The sequence below is a fragment of the Acomys russatus genome, chromosome 13 (assembly GCF_903995435.1).
Source record: "Acomys russatus chromosome 13, mAcoRus1.1, whole genome shotgun sequence".
NCBI lineage: Eukaryota > Metazoa > Chordata > Mammalia > Rodentia > Muridae > Acomys > Acomys russatus.
Window position 1 is genome coordinate 30,468,363 of NC_067149.1, and position 14,397 is coordinate 30,482,759.

Consider the following 14,397-nt stretch of genomic DNA (forward strand, 5'->3'; position numbering starts at 1 on the left):
CCTCAGATTTGCTTCCCACCACCTACATGTAAGTAATGAAACAAGTAAGGATTAAGTAAGTATGTTTTCTGCCAGGCGGCCTATGCTAAATTGAAGAAAGATTTCTTTATTCACTCATAAATCCAAGGTTACCTACATGAAAGTAAATTAACATAAACAAATTAATGTCATATCTCACCATATAATACTCCATTAGAAATGCCATCCTAAAGATGTTATCTTTTGTATCTTTCTAAGCATCATCAGATTCACATGTTCCCCAAATGAGATCTGAATCTGCTGTTGCTATGCTGGAACAGCCGATGGTTGAACCACCCCAACATATCTAGCATTGAAAAGGCTTCTTGGTTCTGGCTGAAAATTATAGATCCAGTTAAGAAGGACAGACATGGGCCTTACATTGCCAAGAGAATGACAGCAGCCTACCCTGATATCCTATGAGCCTGGACTAGATTCAAGTTTCACTCTGTCCTTATTGCTTTGAGCAACCTTCCCGCTCAGCATACAGGCTCTGGATCACTGGCATTTGTGCTGTCCAAAGACATAAAACCCAAATCCAAACCATTACTCTGGCCATAGGATAACACAACGAACCCTCTCTCCTAATTTGTTTCTTCTCTTTAGCTTTATCTTCCTGTATGAAAGTTTTCTTATTATCGACAGGAGAAATGTGAAACATTGAGAATGATGGAAGACCCAGAACCATGACTCACAGAAAACTGACATTTGTTCCATCCAGACTCTGATAGGTCAGTGCCATTGGTCTCTTTCTCCTAAAACATAGACTCCTCACTTATCACTGGACATGAACCCACGTAGGAACCACACACATACACATCTGTACTACCTAGCTTCTTTTGCTATTACTGTAGGCAAGGGAATTTATTATTGGAACTATGAATGAGAAAATACCAAATGGGGCTCCTAGGAAGCCCTTTAAACAAGAGGAAGTGTACCTATATCTAAACCTTCCTCCGGTTCTACACTGAGCCGACACTAGGCAGCTGATGCTCAAGAAGACCTCTAGGTAGATGTGATGCATTGATAGGGTACCAATTCTACTCTTCATAGCCTCAGGCTAGCCTGGAATGTCTCTTTTTAGAAATCCCAAACGAGCAATGAACCTCAACCAGCACTCAGAAAACTAAAATATTTTCCACTTATAATTTCTTTTAATATTTTACATGTAATATAAACTCATTCTTAATATATTTATAAATATAAGGTGTGTGTTAAGTCATTATATAATTTCAAGTAGAAAAGGCACACAGGTATTGTCTCTTTTATAAGTAAGAAACAAAGGTTGAGAGGTGTCACATAACTGACTCCACGGCATCAAACTAGCAAGCAAAAAAGTTGCAAATTCCTGTTTACTTTGCAAACTTGCATTCTTTCCCAAGCCATCATTGTTTAATGTGCAGGGTAAATCTCTCCTTGGGTGTCTATAGCTAAATCTCTTAATCTTTTTTATCTCCACTTAAAATTAAGATTATAGACCTCTGTTGAGAATGTGTACTGCTGTGAGGACAAATGGGCTTACTGTTGAGCAAAGAACTGAAGCCGTTGGGAAAATAATCACTCTATGATTCATGTGCACAACCAAAATGATTTAGATAGTTATATAGGCAGCCTTGACTTACGCGGGAGGTCTTAACTTCCAATGTGGCCCAAACTAGCAAAGTAGTTTGATCACAAACTGTACTAGTTTAAGTCTATTTATAAAATCACACCCCAAGTCAGTCATGTCCTCTTTCTGTTTGACCTGTTTGGCTGGATTGTGTCAGACACAGTCACTTTGGAGTTTGCATTGTTCTTCTGAACTTGTATCTTAATAAATATGTCTGTTGTTGTAGCAAGGAGCAATTGCAGCTTTTGTGGTTTTACCCACTCTTATGAAAATACCTCCATGTCTATAATCTAAAAGCTGTTCATTTGCAGTAAAGTTTTGTCATAATTTAAGAAAAAGAGATCCATGGACCATGGAGGAAGATTTTCCTTCTTGTTCAGTGTCCTCTCATTTCCCAAAGCAATGCTTATAATTCTGTGATTGAGAAAGCCTGAGACCGCCCCAACGATGCTAGACCCCTGTATAAAAGCTAGTACTGAAATGTCTTAGTGCTTATGCTCAAGGGCTTGATGATTCATTACCTGCAAGCATGCTCAAAAGTGAATCACTTCTGTAGAGCTCTGTCCAGGGGTTCCTATCTCTGCTACAATCAATCACCACAAATATAAGGCCCCAACCTAAAATTCCACCATAGCGCTCAAAGGCTAAAACCACAGTATGATGGTGAAAGTTCATTCCTTCCAAAGATCCTAGAAGTAATTGTGCTTATCCAGGCTGTCGAGGTGGAAACCTGGGCCCTGTGTGAAGGGAACAGGATCTCTGTTGCCCCTTCCAGTGTTCAGAGCATTGCTCCATGTGGAGATCTATCTCTGCTTTGAATCTTACCTGCTCCCATGACAATTAATTGCCTTACTCAAGCCATTCCTCTGCCTTTCTATTCCTCTTTTATTTTATTTTAAAATCCCCAGTGATTTGTTTGGTTCTACACAGTTTAATTCTGTAGGTTAATCCCTGTATTTAAAAATTGACATATCAGAGGTGGTAGCATGGCTCAGTGGGCAAAGGTAGTTGCCACCAAACATCAAGTATAAGCTCAGTCACCAGAACTTGCAGAGTGGAAAAAGAGAATTGATTGCCACAAGTTTCTCTCTCTCTCTCTCTCTCTCTCTCTCTCTCTCTCTCTCTCTCTCTCTCTCTCTCTCTCTCTCTCTCTGTCTCTCTCTCTGTCTCTCTCTCTCTCTCTCTCTGTCTCTCTCTGTCTGTCTCTCTCTGTGTCTCTGTCTCTGTCTCTCTCTGTCTCTGTTTCTCTCTCTGTCTCTCTCTGTGTTTCTGCCTCTCTCTGTCTCTGTCTCTGTGTCTCTGTCTCTGTCTCTTTCTGTCTCTGTTTCTCTCAGTCTCTCTCTCTGTCTCTCTCTGTTTCTGCCTCTCTTTGTCTCTGTCTCTGTGTCTCTGTCGCTGTCTCTCTCTCTGACAAGTGCATACACTCACATGCAAATAAATGAGTAAATAAGTGTAAAATAATGACAAACTGGCAACTCAATTTCAAATTTAATTGCATTTTCCCCACTTGTGATGGTAACTCTTGCTTGGGAGTCAGTTTCTGGGTATGTCTCTGGGGGACTTTCTCGGGTTTAGGCTGAGGTGGTAAGACCCATTCTGAATGGAGCTGTACTATTTGAAGGGCAGGAATATTTGAGCCTTAAAAATGGAGAAAACAAGCTCAGAAGTCTTTCTGTATCCTGACTGTGAGCACAATGTGAACAACCACCAGGCCACCATGTTGTCCTCTCCGTGATGGACTGCACCCTCAAACCTCTAGCTGTAAGGTAACATACACCCCTGTTTTCTTAAGTTGCTTTTGTCAGATATTTTATCACAGCCATAAGGAATGCAACTAATATGTCAGTTAACACAAGGAAACCACAGGTTTCCAGGGCAAGGACTTCAGTCCTTTGGGCATAGTATCTAGCAAGAAGTAAACATTTAGTCAATAGTAATAGCAGCCACTCTACATGCTTACTCTCAGGCAGGTATTGATCAGCATGCTTTATGAATATTTATGCATTCACCCCCATAATAAGCCTCTCAGCATGAAGCAATAACTGCTATCATCATCTCCTTAACAAATAAAGTAATAAGACACAGAAATGCAGGGATGCTTCATGGAGCCAGTTAAATGAAGAATGAAGGCAAGAACCTAGGCAGAGCAGGTCTCAAATCCTTAAATTAAATTCAGGAACAGCTAAATTATCCCAAAGTAGAAGGCAAGAGTATGTGCACTTCCCTTGCATGGTCGCTCATTTTACTATCTTCTCTTTTGTCTTGGCATGTAGTCTCATTCTGGGCCTTGCATTCCTTAATCATTCTGGTTGAGTGTCCCCAGGGGCTCACAGACGACCATCTTTGCCACAACAAAGCATTTTAAATAGAAAACAAGTTTATCAGGCTAGAAAATGTGATTAATACTATAATTAGAGTATTAAAGACAAAACCATCAGTGTTCTGATGTGTAATGCTATGTATTCTACTGTATGCTGCAGCATTCCATTTTATACTGCTTTGATGATCAACACAGGAGAGAAGAAGAAAGCAAACCAGTGCTTTGGAGAACAGAGTACCTTGCCTGTTCCCGCACCATCGTGTCTCCCTTCTTCCAGAAAGAAAGTGCCCTTGGAGAGGCTCTGGGTTTACAATCCAGGGTCACCAGGCTGCCCACCTGCACCTGGACCAATTTCTTCATAGGGTTCCTTGAAAAGTCTGGAGCAGAAGCTGAAGAAGGAAGGGGGAGGGAGGGAGAGAGGGAGGAAGAGACACACATACACACACACAGAGAGAGAGAGAGAGAGAGAGAGAGAGAGAGATTGAGAGAGAAGGGGGAGAGAGAGGGAGAGAGAGAGTTGGATTGTTATTTAAAAAGAACTAGATACTTATTTTTAAAATCTTATCATCTGAAAGGTCCACTGTATCTGTGTTTTTAAACTCTGTGTGGCAAAGGGGATGTTGATGCTTGATTTGGTGTGTGCCATATGCAAAAATGCAATGCTGAAAATCAATTTGTGCTATTGTGTTTGAGGTCAAGTTCTAAACCTCAAGACTATTACTTAACATGGGTACTTTAAAAATATTCTCTGTGAAGATTTAAAATAACTCAATCATGAGTTTATTTAAGGAGATTAATTATCATAGTATCTTTAGGAAAGTTTGTTCCCTCATGACAACGATGGTCTCTGTTGAACCACGGGGCACAGCATCTAGTGAGGATCTATCATTCAGAGGCTGCTACACAATGTTCTGGAATATTGGCTGATATTTGAACAAAATATTCAGTATGTTGCACCATGAAATTCTCATATGACTAAATTTAACTTCAAAGTTGAGGAAAGAGGACATAACATAGATATAATGATCAAAAATGTAATATCACATTAAATATCATAATGTTCAGAAAATATTATGCTTATTAGTAAAGCCTGTGATGCCAATCTTTAGGCCACATAATAAGGTTTAAGGAATCATTTAAATCAAATGATATGCTAATCAAAAAGTCACAATTCCTTTTACTACATATGTGTAAAAAGCTTAGGAACCTGGTTATCTTCCCAAATAGAGAAAGTTCTCTCTTTTTCAAAATAAGAAAGGACCTTCTTTTCTAGCCAAGGCTGGCCTTCAGTCACAATTATCTTACCTAGAATCACAAGCACTGGGACTATAGATGTGAACAAGACACCAATATTTTTAAATAAAATTTAATTTCTTTTATTTTATGTGTATGGTGTTCTGCCTGCAAGGATGATATTTCTCCACATGTGTGCAGTGCCTGTAGGGGACAAAAGAGAGAGTTGGATACCCTGAAATTGGAATACAGGCGATGATCACCTACCATGTGGGTGTGGGTGTTGAGTATGCAACCAATGTCCTATGTAAAAGCAGCAACTTCTCTTAACTGCTGAGCTATATCTCCAGCCCCTATTCAGCTGGCTTCTAATGTTCTATGCTATGGTAAATTTCAGTGAAAATAACTTATTTTTGGCACATAGGCATTTTATGATTATAATATGTTATTGAGTTTACAGGTGTTCAAGTACTGCCCTTAAAGTTCAGGGAACATCATGGAAGAGGGGGGCAGAAATATTGTAAGAGCTAGAGGACCAGGAAATCTTCTGTAATCTTCTATAAGGCTTCCCCAAGAATAAGCCCCATTGCTGGTTGTCTAATACTGAATGGTCAGCCCTAGAAACATTTACATGTAGGGAACACCGAACAGACTCAGCAGGTTGTATTAATATGTTTATTTGTTTGTAGGTCTATGTAACAACAATAATTAAAGAACAGGAGGCCGTGAACCTTGAAGGGATTTGGGGGCAGGGGATGCATGGAGGAGAGAGAAGGGGGGAGTGATGTGATTATTTAATTACATAGGAAAAGAAATTATTCTGTGAATTAAAATCCTTTGAAAATATTTTAATAAAATATCATGGGTCAATTTATATTTGAATATACTTTTTTTTAAACTTATGCATCTATTTTTCCCATATAAACCCTCACAACCTAATAAGACATAGGAATCCATCCTTTTAAAAGAGGAATTAGACAATGTCTCTGTGAGTTTTCATCCTGTAGAAGAGCATGCTTCAACTTCTACTTGTGTTCAGTCCTCTCCTGTTTTTGTTGTGACCATGCTCCTTCTCTGCTGCAGCTAACAGGAAACAAATTTCCACCAACAACCCTGGCAGTCGTCCTGATACTCATGAACTATTTCCAATCTTCAGGGGCCAGAGACAAGAGGCACCTCCTCCGTTAGTCTTGGATTCCTCATACTCTCTTGGCACTTAGAACTGCATAATCATTTTTGTGAGAGACTCTCATACATTGTAGAATACTTGGCAGCCTTGCTATCTTCTACCATGGAGGCAGTATCACACAGGAGTCCTGTCTTTTCCCAAGACACTAGTTATAACAACAAAAGTTATCCCAAAACATTTCAAAGTGTTCCCAAGAGTAAAAACATTCTTAAGCTGGGAGCCACGGACAGATAAATCAGACTCTCACATTCTTCAAAATATTTGCACAGTTCAACGATGGTCAATGGGGCCAAGGACATAATATTGACACTTGGCATTTAAGCAACTAAGAAAGTCACACTTCCCCCACTGAACTGATTGTGGCAAAAATTGCAGCAAATTGAGAGGTATTCCATGGAAACTGAAAATAATGGTGATAGTTGAATCCTGGCTCAAGTTATGCTCAAATCTCAACTGTCTACCTTAGTTTCTTGAAACAGTGAATCCTTTTTTTCTTTCTCCATGTCCATTTCTTGAGTATTTCTACTGTGCTATCAAGTTACCATTGTATTTTCAGTCATTTTCCATGCCAGTGTCCTTGATATAAATGTCCTATGTACTACAATATATTTTTCTTCCTCTCCTTAGACCAAAGTGCAAGGAAAAGAAAATAAATCATAATCTCAGAGTGGACCACTGGTTAACTACGCCTTCAGTGTGTTCCACATTTGAACTTCCAGAAAGGGTTCACGAAGTGAATCAAATGTCACTGATTCCAATTTTGTCATTTGCTTTTGTGACCAGCCAGCAATACAGAATCCAAGTATCTTGGTAAGAAGCATTACTTTTTCTATGTACTGTGGCTGAGTAATGGCCCATTAGATGTGAAGGACCTCCTTTTCCTTCTTTAATTCAACCTGGAAACTTAATTCTGGTTGCCATGGCTATTTTTCCACTGGCATCCTTTCAAATACGCCTGTTTTGGTGTGGGTTGCGTTGATACTTTTTGTTTGTTTTGCTTTTTGAGATAGGGTTCTCTGTAGCTAGGCTGGCTGGTCAGATGCTTGGCACTTCCTATGTAACTTATCCTGGCTTCAACTTTGTGGCAATCCTCCTGCCTGGTCTTCTAGATGCTGGGAGTCTAGTGTATTGTCTAAATAGTGTATTGTCTAATTAGAAACCCCGAAAGCCGGGCATGGTGGCACATGTCTATAATCCCAGGACGTGGGAGGCAAAGCAGGTGAATCACTGTGAGTTCAATACCATTCCAGTCTAAAAAAAAAAAAAGAAGAAGAAAGAAAGAGAGAGAGAAAGAAAGAAATGATGAATAGTAAAATTACATTGAAAATACTATTAGGTGGTAAAGTAGACTACAAAAAGCCAATATTTTAGATTACAGCAACAATGTAAGATTTAAGGGAAAAAGTAAGATTAAACACATAAAAGAATCAGTCTTACCTACAACCTTGAGCTCAGCGCTGGAGTATATGAGCCCATGTTTGTTCTCTGCTATACACTGGAACATTCCAGAGTCAGACACATTGAGGTTGGATATTGTAAGGGCACCATTTTCTATCTGTATTCTCTCCTGGAAAAAAAGTAAAATTTCTTGTAGATAACTAAAATTTTAGGATTAACATAAACACTACCAAGTATCATTTCAATCAGACAAAAGTTGTTGCTATTTTCCTCAGACTACCTAAAGTCTGACCTGAAATGTAACCTTTATCTTCTCTGAAGTGTAAAAGGATATTTCAGATATACAAGTGAAAATGAGAAAATAATTATCCAAGCCAAAGGTGAAGTACAGCACTCATTGTTTTCATCTATGGTTAATGATTCAGTATTTTTTTTTTTTTTTAAATGTACAGGGAGGTTGATTTTCATCCTGGGAGTTGTAAAGATTTTCATCACAATATTTTAAAAAATCATGTAAGCTTAATAAATTATAAATTCAGTTCATTAAACAGTACAAACAGAATATAAGAAACCTACCCACTTGCCAGGATTTGTTGTTGTTGATTAACTGTGATGGTTATATATACAAATATAAAGGCACAACATTAACTTAGTACACATATACACAGAAGAGCAGAAACACACAGCTGAAGAGGGGAAGGGGATGAGAAATTAAGTACTTGTCTCAGAGGAGGCCAATTCATAGATTATTTTTTCTCCAAACACATGACCGTGGTATAAAACAGGAAAAGGAAATAACATTTCCTTTTTGGCTAAAGTAAAGCTTTCTTTAATGCAATAACCCTGAATTATTATGTATATTAATATTATCAATGCAAAATCATCAATATACCCTGAATTGCAATGTGGAGAAATCTCATTAAAAGACTCAATGACAGACTTTTATGAATTTTCCCTCTGTTGTGATTTACAGGAAAAATGACCCTACAGGCTCTGGTGTTTGAACATGAGGTCTGAAACTCTAGAACCTTTGATCTTCCTAGGATGGCTGGAATGAGTATAAGGGAGGATACTTCTTGAGGGGAATATCTGCTTGGGTTCTAGCTCGCCTTAGCTCTTATGCTTCTTGACCCCTGCTGACATATCCTCCCATCATAGCTTTTTCATTGCAATGAACTGGTGTGTGTGTGTGTGTGTGTGTGTGTGTGTGTGTGTGTGTGTGTGTAGATTTGTACAGATGCCCATGCACATGTGCTCAAAGAGGCCAAAGGACAACCTCAGGTGTCTTTCCTCAGATATCATCTACCCTTTTTCTTCCTCTGAGAAAAAGTGTCTTTTGCTGTCAGTTACTTGTGTTCTATCTACCCAGTCATACAATCCCAAGCATTGACCCTCCCATTCAGCATTGTTTTTAACATGGGTAATAAGGATTGGACTCAGGCTCCCATGGTAAGGCAAGGACTTTATCTTCTGAGCTTCTCCTGAGCCCTGTTGTCTAGAGGTTACAGGAAGCTGTAGCCTCAAAACTGATAGGGAGAGTTGGACAGAGAAGGTGCACCACCTCACCTCTAGTACTAAGGCATCTCCATTTTTCAGCCATCGGTAGGAGGGTTTGGGCTTCCCGCTTGCCCGGCATTCCCAATAAAGATTGTCCTCCACAGCTATTTCCATATCTTTTATGAGTTGTACCCAATGGGGTTTTGCTACAATAGAGAAAAATAGATAATACAAAGATAAGAAACTCAAATCATACAGTAAAAAAAAAAAAATGGTGTATAAATGAATATCAGACTTCAATCCATAGATTAACATAGGCTAGACTAGAATTATATTGAGTGCATTGAATGGTTATATAATCTATTTCTAGATTTCACAGTGATGTTGCAATGTATTATATCTTGAGCCAACTTTATTGTTCTTTCTGTGTTTTCAAAATCCTGAATGCTATATAATACTCTTCAGGTGTCTATTAATAGATATTAATGCAGGGACAGAAAATTACTTTCCCCAAGTACGTTTTGAATTGTAAGATCGTATTTCATGACAACTTTAAACTGAATGACAGCATCTATTTGTCCTAATGACAAACTAAATATTAATAGCTATAGGAAAGAAGCACCTACAGCTAAGAAATAATATTTATTTCAAGTCAAAATGCCTCTCACTTAAATACAAAGTACTGAACACTTTACACAACTCTTTCTGCATTAAAATGAAAGCACTAAAAGTTGGCTAAGCAGCCATAATGTGAGCTGTAATCTTTTATCAGAAAAAAATGTAATTGATGCAACTTCAAATTATGTATGCTAATCAGTTGGATCAAGGATATGAGTGCTTTTCACTTACGTTTTGCAAGGCTCCTAGAAACTCCTTTTTTTTTTTTCTTCAGATGAAAGTGACATACCACTTCCAGTGGAAACCACTCAACACACACAGTATATTCAGCCAAGTCCCAGCTTGCATTTCAGATCCAAACCTGGGAGGTGAGATCTCTTAGTGGTTTCACATTGCATTATGCATGTGATGTGTGCCACCAGATCTGCATTTGCATTCTCCATATGGGCCAGCAGTTTATCTATTTTTATTTAATTGCAACCACAGGAAGATTTGTCTTTCCTTTTCTGTCTCCCAAAATCTTCCATTTTGCAAATGAAATTGAAAGAAAACTATGGATAGTTAGCTTTGTTGTTGTTGTATAAAAAACCAGTTTGTTGTCATTGTATAAAAATGGTTTTTCCAGTATGAAATATAGTTCACTCCAAATGACTCCTCCTAATTTGTATTAAAATTTCTTTTCCTATTTCAGGAATCATCAGACCGACCTGGTAGGAGACTGCAGCTAGGTTTGAGAGAAACCCTTGACCAAGGCCCAAGTATCCAATGGGAACCTATAAGGGTGACTGCCCATCTTAAAATAGAATAGAAGCATAAGTTGGTGTTCCAAACCGATACTGAGATTAGAACTGCCACAATAACCAGGCCCGTTCATCCTTAACCATGATTTGAGATTCAAATCCTCTATCACACCATATTTACATGAATTATTAGAGCAAATAATCAGAGAACTACATGGCACTCACTGATGCCTCTACATGGCATTCATCGATGCCATGATATAATCTTAAAGTTGTAGGATGCCTTCCATTAAACTTTCTATGGTGTTTACTTATAATTTATTCTTAGGTACATAAAATATTATCCACAGAATGGACCAAGTATAGCAGATGTTATTGGTTTCTTCTAGTGCATTAATTTCCATTCTTACTTATGACTAAAATATCACCAATGTTTCATGCTGCTATCCTGCCTTCTGTCAGCTCACACTGTCCATAGCTGAGAGAAGACAATTTCTATACCCTGACCCAAAGGGAGGCTCTTACGCTGTCTCATCCTACTTTCCCTTGCTACCAAGGGCGTTAGGGATGGATTCCTGAAAGTAGAGGATTGGTAACCACTTTGTAGAACAGAAGGATGTGGGCAATTGGTGTGCTGCTCATTGGTGACAGCCACCTTGTGACTGTAGTGTCAATTAATATGCAGAAAAAGGAAACAAAAAAATCCAAGCAGGGAAAAATAAAAGCAGAGAAATTGAGCCATGGCATGATGTCAGTTTAGCTTTGGATATTTTCCTAGGGGGCATATCGCTACCAATTGGTCAGAGATTATAAGGCATAGAAACATAGAACACTGAAACAATTAATAGTGGTTCTCAACCTGTGGAATGTGAACCTTTGGGGTTTGAATGATACTTTCTCCGAGGTCACCTAAGACTATCTCCATATAAAATATTTACATTATGATTCATAACAAATTTTTAAACAAAACTGTTGCAAAATTATTGTTATAAACTGGCAACAAAAATATTTTATGGATGAGGTTCATCACAATATGCGGAACTGTATTAAGGGGTCACCACTTTTGAAAGGCTGAAAAACCACTGACTTAACAAGTCAGAGTAGTCTGAATTTTCTCAAAGTGAGAAAATTTTCCAAGTGTGCTGTGATCAAAAAGTAGATAAGCAGAAAGAGGAAGCTAAGCTAGGGCATGAGAAATTCTCATTGTGTGCAGGACACAGAGCTGCTCAACCACATGGGTAAAGTATTTATGTTACCACCGCTGCTACCACGACTACCACCACTTCCATTTTCACGCCACCAATTCACAGCCACTGACATACAAGGAGGTGTTTTCTTATGTATTAAACTAATCATGAGACGAGGTGGAAAAGTTACAAGACATGACACATGCTATTAAATTATTCCTTCGTTTTGCTCCTGACAATTCCCAAGATCGAGTAACATAAGAAATATTAATCTTGTCAGACGTAATATACTTGAGAACGTCCAGTTATTGAGGATCTATAACTGTTTCTACAGTTTTAACAGTTGCCTTAGTGAGCAGTTTCTTTCCCTGTAGCATTTATATACACTGTACACAGTACCACGGAAAACTGTTCCAATTACCAGTTACTAAAATAAATAGGCTATAATGCAATTTGCCTTTCATGAAATTGGTGAATTTGTGCTAGGTTTACAATGTTTCTAATAATTAAACTGCAAATATTTTCAATTGCTTCCCTATCTATGCATCTTACAGATGTATTTTATTCAATAACACGTTAGCACTTTCCAAAACACGTTTTCATCAAAACATAATGGCATATTTTAAACAAAAGAAATTTGAAAAGAAAAAAAAAGAATATTTAATTTTCTCAAAAAAATGTCCTTTTAAAAAGAGAAAATCACCTTATTCTTTCCTTCCCCAATTGAGCAGTATATCAAGCAAATATGATTGCAAATTAAAGGAAGCAAGTAGACCACAGATACGTTATTTACATTATTGGATGGGGTTGAAAATTCTCCTTCCCAAACAACACCTTCAGCTTATTTGTTTTTTTTTTATGTAATAATTACAAGTTTTCTCAATAAGCAATTTTTTCTGCCTTTCAAATAAGTGCACAAAATCACCTTTTCTAGAAGAGAAAGCAGGCAGAGAGAGCTGTCTTGTACACGATTAAGTGTGTGAAAGGTCACGCTTAGAAAAAAATGTGAAAGATTTCATTATCATATGAATCACTTTCAAAATTTAAAAGGAATATGTCTTCAAGTTGGCTGCAAAATTGCCTTTCTTTCTAATTTCTTTCCTCTCTGATGAGTGTCCTCGCTGAACAAAATGAGAATAAAACATAGAAAAGACAAATTAAAGCCTGGCGTCGTGCTGTAACTTCCTCACTGCCCAAGACAGACTCGGGAGAACAAAAGCTGAAGGCCACTTTTCCCCACAGCTGGTGCTTTACCATAGTATGTGAGCCGCCCTCTAGCCACGTTTTTTCCTCGTGAATTTTCAGCAATGCACTCGTAGGAGCCTGTATCTTCCTGTTGGAAGTTGGGGATTTCGAGCACAGCATTGACCTTCCTCAAGTGAATTTTGTTGGGAAATGGCATTCCATCACTTCTTCTCCAATTAATCTGAGGAACAGGGCTGATAAGAACATTTTCAAGTTGTCTGCTGTTCTTTGGAAATCTCATAGACTTAACAACAGAAAGCTTCGGTTAAGAGAGAAAAAAGGCACAGGTTTCCACTACAGAAGACTTGCAGCTGTAAATTACATAAGTGGGATGCAAAGACTAAATTCTTGTTTTGATCCAGGGTCTCACTCTGTAGCCCAGTCTTGCTGCTAACTCTGGATCTTTCTGTCATGACTTTAGAGTAATGAGATCACAGGCACTGAATGTGCACATGCCACACCCAGGTTTAAATCTTGGAGTGGGTATTTTAATATAATAAACTGTTCATCTTTGTCAGTCAACTCATGCTTTAGGTGCAGAAAAAAATGTGTCAAATGAGCAAGTAAAAGACATTTTTTTCTGACTTAGCTTATGGAAATGGTAAGGCATTCTCATTGTCTCTAAATGTATTTTAATACTTCAAATTACACTATGTATTATATATAACATATATAAATATACAGACTTTTCTGCATCTGATTATTCCTTTGCTTCTAAATTAAATTTCAAAAACATACAAAATCAAAGAAAGATTAAGTTCCTTGAAAAACCAGGTGGTAAGATTGACAACCCCTTAACCAAACTCACAAAATGGAAGAGAAAAGAACCAAGTTGTCAATATGAGAGGGGGTGTTGTCACCATAGATACCTATGAAATCCAGACCATCAGTAGTGGACACTGACAAATTATACTTCACAGAGTTAGAAACCCTAAAAGAAATGGATGAGTTTGAAAATGTTCATGATCTGCCAAAACTAAAGCCAGAAAATATTATGAATAATTTTCACAGATAATTACAAACAATGAGATTGAAGCTGCAGTCAGAAGTCTGCATAAAGAAAAGCTGAAAAGCTCAGGATGAGATGTATTTGCTGCTAAATTCTCTGAAAGTTTTAAGGAAGTTCTCATCCTAACATGGGTCAAGCAGTTTGAGAAAGAAGAAAGGAGTGGACACCACCAGGTTAATCCTCTGAAGCCAGTATTATCCTGACACCAAAGGTGGACAAAGACATAGCTGTTACAGAAAACTACAGACCATGTCCACGGACTAACTTATGAATGCAAAATTTTTAACAAAGTACTTGCAAATGAAACTCAGAAATACATGATAAAATGATACAT

At 38.0% G+C, this 14,397-nt stretch overlaps 1 protein-coding gene across 1 annotated transcript in view; it reads right to left on the reverse strand.

Moving 5' to 3' along the window:
* The window catches only part of Cntn3 (contactin 3), a 357,126-nt gene that overhangs the window by 96,174 nt on the left and 246,555 nt on the right, over positions 1-14,397 (reverse strand). The window contains exons 8-11 of the mRNA XM_051155002.1: positions 13,064-13,248; positions 9,334-9,470; positions 7,807-7,936; positions 4,186-4,336 (exon numbers count right to left, since the gene is read on the reverse strand). Coding sequence (XP_051010959.1) covers positions 4,186-4,336; positions 7,807-7,936; positions 9,334-9,470; positions 13,064-13,248 — 603 coding nt within the window. The remainder of the gene's footprint in view (positions 1-4,185; positions 4,337-7,806; positions 7,937-9,333; positions 9,471-13,063; positions 13,249-14,397) is intronic.